We start from the raw sequence: 13,911 nt of genomic DNA, 5'->3' as shown, positions 1-13,911 counted from the left end.
TTTGCCCACATACAGTGTTGGGGCAGCTGTGCGGACTGGAAACCCTCAGGCGGTCCGTCTGCAGCAGAGCATCATCAACTGTTGCAACAACATCAGTGCTGCAGCTACGTACACTGATGCATGCGAACAGAAAGCTTATGCTCACATGAACAAAAACCACATTCTGAGTTTCTATAAGTTATGAGTCATAATAATACGGTGCCTAAGACAAATGAATAACGCTATTTTTAAAAAAAAAAAAAGACTTTGTGTCACTTCCTGTCTTTAGTTAGCATTTCAGTTTTAAACCTAATAACCCATGAAGATACGAGTTAAATAATTAAAACAGGAAAAAAGGAAAGTAAAACAGAAAAAAAAGATAGACTGCTGCACTGTTAGTTTTGGTGTATAGATTCACAGGAAGTGGAAGGAAGGTGTCTGACGGTTTTGCTGTGAAAACAGAGAGCACAGGTTTGGACATAATTACCATCAATGAGCTCTTCTTTTAGCTTCGACAGCTCCTTCCTCATCTCATCCAGAATGTCCTAAAAGATAAACATGACAAAGTCACCCTTCCATACAAACATGATACATGTCAGACATATGAGAAGAGACAAAGCAGTTTTCTCACCTTCCACTCCTCTTGGACACTCACATCACATTAAAGGGGGCGTGTAAGGCTCATTTTCAGGTTCAGATTTGTATTTTGGGTTTCTACTAGACCATGTTTACATGCTTCAGTTTTCAAAAAAACACTTATTCTCCTCATACGGTCTGTGCTGGAACACCTGTATTCACCCTCTGTCTGAAACTCTCACTTTAAGCGCCTGTCTCTCTAAGCCTTCCTACCAAAACAGCCTAGTCTGCTGTAATTGGTCAGCATTTCCAGGTCTTCTGAATCTTTGCAACCTCTCAAAAAAACCACAATAAAAACTTCAAACCAAAATCTTCACAAGTGGACATGTTCCAGCTGCAATGTGTTCCGAAATTGGGTAGAAATTAACAACATCTGCAACTAAGATTAAATTTCCCTGTTGTTAGTATGTAGCTACATGTTGCAGAGAACTTGCGCCTGGGTAATGGTTTTAATAGTGGCACTTTTTTCGGTGAAAAATCACTCATAGTAGCTTCTAAACCAAAATCTTCACAATCAGACATGTTCCAGCAGTAATACGTTCCCAAACTGGGCAGAAATTAACAACACTAGCAACCAAGATTACATGTTTTCCTGATGTTAGCATGTAGCTATATACAGCAGTGTACTTGCAGTCCGGAAATGACTGTACAGCAGCACTTTCTACCATGAAAAATCTAATATATTTTTTACAAGTGGAAATGTTCCAGGAGGAATATGATCCAGATTAACAGAGACATTAACAAAATTGGTGACCAAGATTACATGTTTCACTGAGTTTAGCATGTAGCTACACATAGCTACATGTAGCTACATGTAGCAGTGTAGCTATGTAAGGTAAACACTTGCAATGGCGTGCCTGGAGAAGAAATCTGTCATGGGGTGATGCCAGCTTGCCTCAAAAATGTCAAAACAGTCCAAAACCTGTGGTTTTTGCTTACAGGGATTGCTTTTATACACGTTAACCGTCATTATTTGAAGTTTGTCCATGGTTAATGTGAACATAAAATCGTAACATTAAATGTGTATGACAGAAAACAAGGAAGAGAATAATAAGTCCAGTTTAAGATGGCATGCTAACACAGCGAGACAGCGTTTCCCTTGACTTTTGGATTTAGTTAGGTAGAGGCTCTGCCAACTGGCAAAGGGAGATTCTCCGTCTTCCTTTCAAAGAAGCTAATCCCAGTGTGGGGACTCCCTGTGAGATTAGCCTTTAAGACTCACTTAATAACAGCAAGACGTAAACAAACTGACAGAGAGATGAGTAAATCACTATTATGAATTCTAACTTTACTCTTTTTTATCTCCAGTCAGACTGAATAAGAAGCGCAAATGACAGTGAGTACAGTCATATACAGGTGTCGTCTGTCCCTCAGTCCCGCTGCAGTGAGCAGTTGTGCTGGCAGATAGGCAGGACTCAGAGACTCTGGACTTATCTAACAGGCTCATTGACAGAGGTCAGAGGGAGGAGCTGCCTTATAACAGGACGGGTCACTGCACACACCCACACCGTCTCTCTTCATAACAGGACTGCATAATGAGTTAGAGTTAGAGTAAAAATAATAGACCTTGTGTGTGTCAGTGTAAGCTTTGCCTGAAATAAAATGAGATGACTGCTTATCACAATAGGATGTCAAACATGAGCATTTAAGAAGCACATTATCAGTACAACCAACATATTTTTTATGAACAGTATCTTGGATTATAATTACATAAAGATCTCATGTCATTCAGGAGTTTATTCCAAACAGCTGTGTTTCATATAAATGTGTTCAACAAATATCAATGGTTATCTGTGGCTGTTATTGAAAAGTTATAGGTTCCATGCTAAGTAGCTAACTGCAGCAGCTAAAATGTCAAAGTGTTTTTCGTAGAGAAAATCATGTTTTTCGTATTCATGCATTGCAGTTTAAAATTAAGTAATACATTTTGGTCCCGTACAGAAGTAGGTAGGTTCTATGTAGGATTTCTAACACAAGAAATGTGGACTCTGGGGCGCTTGGTGGCTCAGTGGATGGAGCAACGCCCCATGGGCAGAGGTTGTGTCCCCGCTGCAGCGGCCGCGGGTTCGATTCTAGCCTCGACCCTTTGCTGCATGCCACCCCCCAGATATAGTTTTGCTGTTGGTAAACATGGCCCCCATTTACTTCAATTCATCAAAAAAAATTGGATCATTTATTCACCATAGAGGCATGCAAGAAAAATTTAGTTTTCTTCATGAATTCAATGTTACACAGGGTGAGTAACTGATATACAAATGATCATTTTGGGGGTGAAGTATTCCTTTAAGAAAGTGAAAAAGGTGAAGTATGTGAGTTGTGGAAGAAACTGAAGCAATTGCATTAAACCATTTAATATGAAAGCCTATGCAGGAAGCAATAACAATAATAACGCAAAACAACTGCTACACAGCTTCCTTGTCCTCGTCTCAATAGACTGTCTACAAACTTTCAGAGGAATATTGATCTGTTTGGGTGACTTCTGTGACACAGATTTTGTTACGTATTGACAGACAGGCACAGCATAAAAATAAAATCCATATATCCTGTGCAGTGACATAATGTCAAAACCAAAGTTTTCCCTTGTTTAATGTTAAAGTGTGTTCACCTACCTGTTTCAACCTGTCATAGTCAACAGCTTCTGTTGGCACACCGTTGGCACTTAAGGATGCAGTAGGTGTAGGAGTGGATTTAGGTCTGAGAGGAGAGACATAGGACAGCAAATAAACTCAGCGCAGGGAAAAAAAGAAGACAAGAAGACGAATGTGAGGTGGAAAAACAGGATGCTCATAGACCGGTTGCTGCATTATTATCATGTACATCAAATAAATCAAATTTTGGATTTATTAAGGTCACTCAAACAACAGAATCTTAATTCATACTAGCACCTAAAATAAAATATTAGTATGCAACTCATCTGGATCTTGACTGATGGAAAACAACTAAACCCAGTGTAAAGCTGGATTACTATGGCACAAACTTGAATGTCTAATTTAAAGAAATATGATATCAATATTTTGATTGAAAACCTGAAAATCAACGATGATTTGTTATCACACACAGAGAAGCTCTTTGCTGAGCCTTTCAGTTAGTTGCTGCGGCAGCAAAAACACATTGAAGTTACGCTGTAGTTAAAAGATGTTGCCAAAACTGCAGTTAGGAACCAAATCCTGTTTATAGCATGCACACACATTTTGAGAAATGCACTCGCCTAGACATGCATGTAAGCACACACGCGCACACACGCTCGCACACGCACACACACACACACACACACACACACACAGACACACACACAGACACACATACACACAAACATACTGATGTCATGTTAAGAATTTCTAAAACTTAATAACATCCTCCTATGGTGCAGCAAGTGTCCATGTGTCATTTATTTCAAGTGTTCCTCAAAGTGACTTTTTGGCTAGGTGCAGCTGATTAGCAGCTCAGCTCCTTTTTTTTTCTTCTTGCGTGTCTGAAGAAAAGCGATAAGCCAGGAGGATGCCAGCAAGTCAGAAAAGCAGCCACGCCGAGTCCTTGCTCTATATGAGAGTCATGGGAGGGGGGGGGTTAATAGAGCAGCCAATCACTTTCAAGAGAGGAAGTGTGACAGGAAGGAGAAGTGAAAGAAAAGGAAATGAGCTCGGCAGCGGTTCATTTAGTAGCTATGGGTTGGAAATACTGCATAGCCAGAACACGGAAACTACGTTCATGATGCTTTAGCGCTAGTTTTCAGAGTGTTTCCCGTCTTAAGAAGATGCAGGTAGAGCAGAAGAAAAGAGATTCAGAGTCACAGCTGCACACTTTACACTCAGTCTTACTCAAACTTTTACGATATCCAAACTAGGAAAAATGAAAATTCATGGTGTTTTCTTTAAGAAATTAAAAGCAAAATGCAATGAATGCTGCTTTCCTTTGTAACTTCATGCTCACTGGATGATTTAATCTATGTCATTAGAAGTGAATAAAATACTATAAAAACTTGCAGCATTGCAAGTTCATGTGCTCCAAAAAGCGTGCTCCGCTCTCTGTGGGTCACACATTAAAGTTATTATAAACTGGAATCCAAAACGCCCATCTGGTCTTATCAGCCTTATCTGTGAGTGCCTGCTGGATCTGCTCTGGCTCTACAATGATAATACTGTGCCAAGTCTGGTCTGCACTGGGCGGACACATATTTCTGTGAGTTTGTGTGCATGATAGGGTGGGTGTACAGTGTGTGACGCGTACATTTGGATTTCCCTGTTCGAAAGAGAAAAGCAGAGAAAAAGGGGCAGCAGGCAGAGCAGCATGCCAAAGCAATGACTCGATCATGTTAGAAATCAATGACTGGTTTAGGAAACAAAGCAAAGTAATGCAGCAAATGGCACATATCAAACCGCAGACAGAGCTAGCTCCTGCAGGTTGGTACATTTGGAAAAGAACACAAAGACAACACAGGATCCATTCCAAATGTTTCATCCAAGCATTTGAGGGGAAACCCCTCTTCAACAAAACCACGCCCATCACAGCAAACCTGCATGATTGTTTTAAAGAAAAGGATTTCTCAAACTCTCCCAGGGCCTTTTCTCTCTACCTGCTGGAGGAATCTGCTCCCATGGGATTTCTCCACGGAGACTCTCGTCTGTGTGAGCAGCAGAGACACTGACTTTACAAATTACAGCTTATTTTCTATCTGTGTGCCGAATGAGATGACTCTGGCTCAGGGCTGTTCATATCGCCCACTCGGCTTTACTCAAAAGGCTACTATGCTCTAATATTAACACTTCCTTCTACAGTGACCAGGTCAGATCTGAGGGATCGGTGTCAGGCCCAATAAATGCTTTTTTTTTTTAATTGATCAAGATCAGTTATTTTTGAGCACACACCTCACCTGATCTTTGGTCTATGTCCACTGTCACACAGGTGTCATAAACGAAGAGTACGATTTGCGGCAGATATTCAGGTTTTATTGTAATGCCGCTATTCCAATAAGTAAAAGTTTAAATCCATCCAAAAAGCCCCAAAGGCTGTTCACAGCTGATTGTTGCCCAATGTTAGCAAAAAAAATAAGGGAAACTAGATTTTAGAGATACAACATAGCTGACAACATGGAATAAAATCTGTCCCTTTGATAGCTGCTAAGCTAAATTTGATACTAACTTCTTCCTCTTCATTCACACACACAGACTTTTCTGCTTTAAGTTGGGTGTCGGACGTACATCCAACGAGCACACGAATGCGGCGTAAGCTTTAGTGATGTTAGCCACTGCTGAACGGCCTCAGCAGTGCACCATGCTAAAGCTAGCTGATGCTAAAGCTTTAATATGCGCCTGTGGTGGACATTTAGTAGCAACGCTGATAGCCATTCAGGGAGGCAACACACATGAATGATGTGGGAAATAAAATACACTTTGGAAAATGAAACTTGAGAAACATATTAGGATATGAAATATACTTTCAAATGCAACAATAAACAAAAACACATGTTGAAAGGAGACATGGAGCGATTCTGTACCTTCCGATAACTGGAGATTTGCTACCGTTCATGGTGTTTGTTCTTTCCCATGGCTTCCTGGGCATGTCTGGAGTATGACAAAGCAAAAACAAAGCTGAAACATAAAACCAAACTCCTCTTACCATGTCGCATAGAGTTCTGCTATCCCTTGATGATAATTATTGTAAAAAAAAAACAAAAACAAGTTAACCATCAATAATGATAAAACAGCAGATTTGCTGCAGTAAGAAGTGATGTGAGAAATGATGTTGATGTCGCCTGTGTGAGGAAGATGGATGTTAATTCCTGTAGTTGTTGCTGAGTCCTCAGATTCCATCAGTCACTCACCTGGTGTGCTACAGGCTGACACTTTAGGGGTTGTGTTGATATCGCCCTCCTCCTGTTGGACAGACACACAAGGTTCAAAGGTCAAACAGGAGTCCCACTCAGAGGAGAGTTTCTACATAGACTGCACAAAAGAGATCATTATAAAAGTACAAGCTTTTACACAGTAAAAGCTTCTTTTGTCTGTGCTCAAACAGTAACAGTAAGACACGGCTAGCCTTGAATTAATTAAATGTAAAACACACAAGATCAAGGCTAATGTCCCTGTAGATGTATCAAGATGCTGTGAAGTAATAAAGAGATAGATAATCATAATCAGTCAGATATATGACCATCCCTTTATCTGTACTGTTTTATGTGTACAAAAAAAATGTGGAAAAAAATTATGGTGGAAAAAAAAGTTGTTTTTTCAACCATAAAAATAACAAGACAACAACAAACATCAAAAAACTAAAAATTTTAAACAAAAAAAAAAAAACATTTCTCAAAACTCAAAATAATTTTTTAAAAAAGGAGGAAATGTTTTTGTTTTTTGTTTTTTTTAAAAAGGAAAAAGACTTAAATATTAATCATAACTGGCAATCAATATTCTGTGAATGGACTGATTGATTAATCAACTATTAGAGTTGAACTTGCATAAACTGTTTGGTAATTTCATCTACAATAAAACATCATATTTTATAAAATCTCCTCATGTTTTTTATGCACAAATCTTAATTTGTAAAGTAACTAAAGCATTCAAATAAATGTAGCGAAGTAAAAAGTACAATATTTCCCTCTGGGACATAGTGGAGTAAAAGTATTAGGTGTCATGAAAAGAAAATACTCAAGTAAAGTACAAGTAACTCAAATTTATACTTAAATTTATACTTGAGTCAATGTCCTTGGTTACATTCCACCACTGATCTGACATAAATATGATATATACTTTCTATAAATACAGGCCTGGTTTCCTCTGGAGTTCAGGTGAGTATAAGACTTCATGGTATGTGAAAGAAGTGACTACAGACTGGAATGTAGTATATGAAATCTACCCAAGGCATGCAGACTATCACACAGACAAAGCACTGAGTGACTGTGGACATATTTCAGACAGGAATGCAGTAAATGTCTTTCACCATGTACAGCCTGGACACACTGAGGAAACCATGACTGTTATTATCACACAGATGAGCTATTGTTCAGTCTTGTATTTTAGAGCTAAATCAAAGGAAGCGTAGATGTGTCAGACATGACTCTGGTGATACTTACTGATCTCTGGTCAGGTTCAGGTGACGAGCCCTTCTCTGCGATTCTTCTCCTGTGAGACATAAAGCCAAAAACAGTGAGGAGAGGTTTCATGTTGAGGAATAGCAAGTTGCCTTTTTTTGACATTAGCATCACAGACCACAGCTCAAAACAATTCAGATCTACCTTAATTTCAAAGTTTATTTAATGGACAGAGATAAAATGCAGTAAAACTAGGATTTTACTACAAATCCATACAGAATCCATACATTGAAGATGATGATAAGACCAACAGGATTTTTATTTCAAAATTCTGACATATGAAACAAGATTCTGAATTGATCATGAACGCTAATTGTGTGTGCCAAGCTTGGAATATATTGGAGCTAATGCTAATATGTGATGTGACGCTACCTTCTGGCCAACAAGGCGCTCATCTCCTCCATCAGGCCTCCTCCTCCGGGCAGAGGGCCGTTGCCTCTGGCTTCAGATTTGGCCCCCGCGGCCCCTCCAGCCCCCAACATGGCTGCTGCCAGAGCGGCCCCTGCATCGTCACTCTGAAAGGACACAAGCAACATCTTCCTTAGTAGAAGTATAGTAGTATAAGTATTAACCCACCTTCCTGAATCATACAAGAATTAAAAACATAAAATTGGTATTTTTTATGATAATTTATATCAGAAAAGAACAAAGGAGGGTCAGGGCCACATTGAAAATAAATGAATAAATGTAGATATTGAGAATGAAGTCATAATATTACAAGAATTAGGAATGAATTATGAGAAATATGGTTTTAATATTACAGGCGAAAAGTTGCAGATTAAGGCCGCAAAGTCAGTTAACAGGGACCTTTTTTGGGAGGAAATTACAACTTTACTCTTAAAATATTATAACTTTCTTTTCAAAATAATATGACTTCAATATTAGAATATTAATCCTGTAATATTGTTACTTTTTTCACAAAATTATGACTTTTGTTCTTGTAATATCAAGATTTTTTCTTGTAATATGATTTTTTTCAAGAAAATATGATTTTTTCTTGTAAAATTACAACTTTATTCTTGTAATATTATGACTTAATTCATGTAATATATAGGCTGTATTCTCATGATATTATAACTTTGTAATATTATTACTTTATTCTCAACAGTATAACTTTTTGCTTGTAATATGACTTTTTTCTTGTAATATTATCACTTCATTTACATAATATTACGACTTTATTACTGTTAGATTGTAACTTTATTCTTGTAATAAGATTAATTTATTTAATTCAGAATACTATGACTTTCTTCTTGTAATATTATGACTTTCTTCTTGTAATTTTATGGCTTTTTCTTGAAATTATGACTTTGTTCTCTTAATCTATTTTTCCCCAATATGGCTTTGACCCTCTTTTACAGAAAAGCCATACATATTGAACAACATAAAATGTTTGTGTTCAATTTCTAGTTGATTTCTGTATTTTGTCAGGTTAAACACACAAGAAGATGTGCAGATTTGGTGCAGGAAGGCTGCATTGCATGTAAACCTCCTCGGAGGCTGAGATGAGATGTGACAGATGGTGACTGTGTGTGTGTGTGTGTGTGTGTGTGTGTGTGTGTGTGTGTGTGTGTGTGTGTGTGTGTGATGATTTGTGCATGAGTGCCTCAGTGACAGTGATTCTGTGTGATTATGTATGAAAATAATGTGCGAGGGCTGTGTGTGTATCAACAGCGTTTCTGTCAAGTCAGTGTTGCACTGAAAACAAAGGACACAAAGATCGATTGAAGAATAACATTTTGTGGGTGCAAGTTGTCACTTACTTTGACGCATAATTTTGTATGCATATAATACTCTATTTTATATTCTATTTAGGCCATTCCATTGTATCTTACATCTAATTGTTACTTCATCTTATTTTATCATTTGTGTTAACCTAAATATAACTAATAAGTTGAAGTGAGACCTGAAACACATGCAGCTAATCACCTTATTGTTGTGTTAATGTAAAATAACCTGTATGGTAGTGACATGAAGAGATACAGACATGATGTGTCAATCTTTAAACAACCAATCAGGTGCTCACCCTTGGCACTTTACGCAGCTTGGCTCCGGCGAGGGCAGCGGCCAGGCCTGAGACGGGACGGTCCTCTGCAGGAGAGAACAGTCCAGCGGGAAGGGGGGGTGCTGGGGGAGGGAGTGGGGCTCCAGGAGGAGGGGGCGGACCCGGTGGAGGAGGAGGTGTCCCAACTGGAGTCAGTGTGGGAGGGAGTGGAGGAGGTGGGGGTGGGGGAGGGTGGCCGGCTGGGGTGGATGGGGGGGTGGCAGCCGGGGTGGCGGCCCGCAGAGGTCACAGTGGAGCCGGGTGGCAGGGGTGGTGGTGGGGGAGGGGTGGGGATGGTCAACCCTGGGGTCTGCACCACGTCTGTTAGGGGGGAGGAGAGAGGGTGGGGGATGGGCGAAGACACAGGGATGAAAAAATAAGCTCAAACTGTCACTTTTTTAGGAAAACACAGTTTTTCAGTTTGGTCACAAAATCATTCTATCTTTTGCCTTAAATCACCCTGCTCGCTGTGCAACTGTCTGTGACTCAAAGTCAAACTAGCTCACTAACTCTCCATGTAGTATAAGCAGAATTATGATTTCGCCTTTTGAAAATAATGGATGTTGTCAAATTTCTGTATCCATCTGCTCTGTCATATATTCATTCACCAAACCTGTAATCTCCTACTAATATCACTGTAATATTGTAGTACTAGTTTCAGCCTGTGTAAGTCTACTTCAACAGGTTAAACCAACTGCCGCTGAACTTTAAGGTCAATAATGGTGGATCATTTTCTACGAACATGGAATACACACGTAATGTATGACAGCATGCCACGTCATATCACAACAAATATTTGATCAACATGCAACATTAGTGACAAGTAGTGGCAGTTAGAACTAGGGCTGGGCAACACAATGAAATTGGTAAGTTAGAAATAATAACAATAGCTATCAGTATGTTATTTGCCCAACCCTATTGTACATTCTGATACATGGAGCAGAGACAAAGCAATCAACACTGAGCATTAAACTACTGAAATGCACTTGTTGATGCAATGACACACACACACACACACACACACACACACACACACACACACACACACACACACACACACACACACACACACACAATAACGCATAATGACCAAAAGATGATCAACAAAGGAACATAGGCAGCAGTCGTATTTAGGTCGACATCAGCTGCATAAATATGATAGAAATCATAGCTTGCCAAAAGGTAGTATAATTTGCAATCTGATAAATATGAACTAAGTTCTGTTTTTTAATACAGAATGAACAAATGTTTACTTTCTAATTGTTATAATCAATAAAATTTTTATGATGCCCAGTTCTCGTCACAGACCTTATTACATGATCAATAATCTATGATGGAATGTGCACATGCTTTGCTGTGATCAATATTGAACCAGTCTAGCTAATCAGTTTGATGATATCTGAGGCCAAGGGTGAGTAGAACATCCCCTGAGGATAATAAGAGAAATGCCAAGGGTCACTGGAGCACTGGAGCATTACCATATGTATGCTGCTCGTCTGATGTTTTATTTCAGAAAGATTTAAACTTGTATATCAACAACTGGGCTTCAATTATAATCACATAAAATAGTGATAATCACTAAGAGAATCATTCAAGTTAAGTGTCTTCGTGAAAGGCTTGATGTCCCCCTTCCTCTGAGGGATAATAGCACAGCCAGTGATCCACCAAAGCCTCATTCAGAGACAGCATCCAGTTGTGACTAGACACAAGCGCCCCTTTTACACTCCCTGTTCAAGGCAGGGACATCTTGTCATGATGCCACCTCGCTGTTCTGTATTAAAGGGTGCGATTGCAGAATTGGGGGACAGAGTATCATCACCTTTAAGCCGCCAAGGGAGGAAGTAAGAGTGCAGAAGCTGTGCTTGTATAAATAGGAAAGCTACGAGACGTGATTGTGGGCGGGACGTTTTGACGTGTTATGTGTGCCACCTACTGCGGGAGATGTAATAAGCAGCTAGTAGCTCTTAGCAGCTACTCCAGAGGAAAAGAGCAGAGGCCGTAAAAGTCACACTAGAGGCTGATGCTGTTATGTTAAAGTCACGCTCATCACACCTCTTTTGGTTCCTCGATGCCGGCATGCTGACTAAAATCACACACTGATGCTGTCATTTGGTTCTGTGTAAAAATGCAAAGGTGGAATTTAGAAGGGACTTAGAGGGGGCCCTATTGCTTGATGTCTTTCCGAGCGCATCCTGTTGTGACTAGATAAAGACTTACAATAAGTTTGACTTACTGCACTCATTTTAGTTCAGGGGCCAAATGCAGTCCAATTTGATGTCAAGTGGGCCGGACCAGCTCAGATATTTTACAGTTTATCAAACAGTGAAATTCATTTGAGATGTCTTGAACTCAAAATTTTAGTTATTGTCAGGAATTATGGAGCAATGTTTTTGTTTTTGTAGTGTCTTGATCTTCAGTCATTTCAGGATAAATATGTAGGACTTTCATTTTGGAATATTTCTAAATTTGTGTATATAGTCAGAGATATCCTAAACTGAAATGTGCCAGTCAATGTCAGGAATTATCTATCTTAATTTTATTTTCAGCAACCCTGAAAATCAATGAATAGAGACATTTTCCCCACAATTTTGTGGTATTTACTTTTTAATCTATCTGAGATAAAATCGAAACAACTTTTTTTTCACACTTTGCAAAGTCATCAAAAAAAGGGCTGGACTGGACCCTTTAGCAGACCGATTTGGGCTGTATGTTTAACACCACTGGACCAGAGAAATTGTCAAATGAAGGATAATCAAATGGCAAAAATCACAAAATCAGCACAAAGGTGAGAAAAATGCAACACTATGGTTGAGAAATGGATTGACAAAAGAAAAAAAAAAACATCCACCAGTAAATGAAAGAGACAAGTGTTGACTTCCATCAGTGCCATGCTAAACGACCACACATACCTTATATCAAATGAACAGCCAGACACATGGACATACATGCAGTTTATGAGACTGACGGAGTCATTAGACAGGCCTGAGCAACAATGACTCGACACCAGGAGACCCGACAGCAGTCACCACAGCAGCTGTTTGAATGTAACAGAGGTCAGGACCTACACCTTCCTCCTCTGATATCAGCCTGCATTATGGGGCTTACTTTGTGGCCAGCTCAGAAGCACGGTAACATCTGACAGTCGCCCCTCTGTTAGTGAGTGAGTCACAGAGCAGTGAGAGACAGAGAGGGGACAGGGGCAGTGAGAAAGACAGTCTGGACAGGAGGCCTTACCCTGGGGCTGACAGGAGGAGCCCCCCTGAGAGGCAGGTGGGTCTCTGGGCCTGTAGCTGCGTCCGGCTCCCACGGCCCCGACAGGCCCAGGCCCACGGGGAGGGAGAGGTGCTCAGCGGAGGCAGAGGTGGCGGCGGCGGCAGCAGCAGGGGGTGCTGTGGAGGGAGAGGGCACACCAGGAGCCTGGGATGAGGAGGGGGGAGACGAGACGAAGGAGGAAGACGAAGGGGAGCTATGGGGGAGGGGGGAGAGGGGGCGGGGTGGGTGGGGGAGGTGGGGGGGGCAGGCGATGCCGATCGGGGTGTGCGGGATGGTCACGGGAGAAGGTGCGGGGAACATGGGCGGGCCATTGGGGGCCGGCGAAGGGGGCTTCTGGGTGAGAGGGGAAGGTGCTGCGATGGGGATGAGCGGCCGCGGACCTGCAGCCTTTCCTGGCGGGCTGCTTATCATGACAGGGGGCGACGGCGGCAGCGGGGTGAAGTTGCACGCCGACCACACCACGGATTTTGGAGGAGGAGGCGGGGTTGGCACGGGGGCTGGAGCAGGAGGTGGGGCTTGGGGGAAAGCTTGCTGTCGTCTGGGAACCGTTGCGTAATGAGGCAGGACCGGGTGGAAGGCAGAACCGAGCGAAGTGGCGAATCGGGAGGCAGAGTGCCTTAGAGGCGGGGTTGGCGGAGTAGTGGCGGAGGGCGTCCCAGGGGCTGGGTAGGTGGGCGTGGATGGAGATACGGGCGTGGAGGACGTCCTGCTGTACTCCTGAGGCGTGGGGGTGTACAGAGTGCTTTCGAAGGCTACATGTACGCCACGCGAATGGACAAACCGATCAAAGACAAGACAGGACAGAAGGGAAGGAGTGACGAAAGGAAGGAAGGAAGGAAGGAGAGAAGGCAGGAAGGAAGCAGCCGTCATGCACACAGGAGGGAAAGACAGC

The 13,911-nt window shown here is 41.3% G+C and overlaps 1 protein-coding gene across 1 annotated transcript in view; it reads right to left on the bottom strand.

Annotated features, from left to right (window-relative positions):
• Nucleotides 1-13,911, bottom strand: part of enah (ENAH actin regulator) — a 92,519-nt gene that overhangs the window by 6,449 nt on the left and 72,159 nt on the right. Inside the window, 12 exon segments of the mRNA XM_042503720.1 lie at nt 467-524; nt 3,225-3,309; nt 6,110-6,176; nt 6,437-6,488; nt 7,685-7,733; nt 8,075-8,217; nt 9,729-9,983; nt 9,985-10,067; nt 12,981-13,010; nt 13,013-13,220; nt 13,222-13,259; nt 13,262-13,771. Coding sequence (XP_042359654.1) covers nt 467-524; nt 3,225-3,309; nt 6,110-6,176; nt 6,437-6,488; nt 7,685-7,733; nt 8,075-8,217; nt 9,729-9,983; nt 9,985-10,067; nt 12,981-13,010; nt 13,013-13,220; nt 13,222-13,259; nt 13,262-13,771 — 1,578 coding nt within the window.

The sequence above is a fragment of the Plectropomus leopardus genome, chromosome 16, assembly GCF_008729295.1.
Source record: "Plectropomus leopardus isolate mb chromosome 16, YSFRI_Pleo_2.0, whole genome shotgun sequence".
In the NCBI taxonomy this organism is placed as follows: domain Eukaryota; kingdom Metazoa; phylum Chordata; class Actinopteri; order Perciformes; family Serranidae; genus Plectropomus; species Plectropomus leopardus.
The sequence above is the reverse complement of the archived record's forward strand: the minus strand, read 5'-3'. Positions and strand labels throughout refer to the sequence as shown.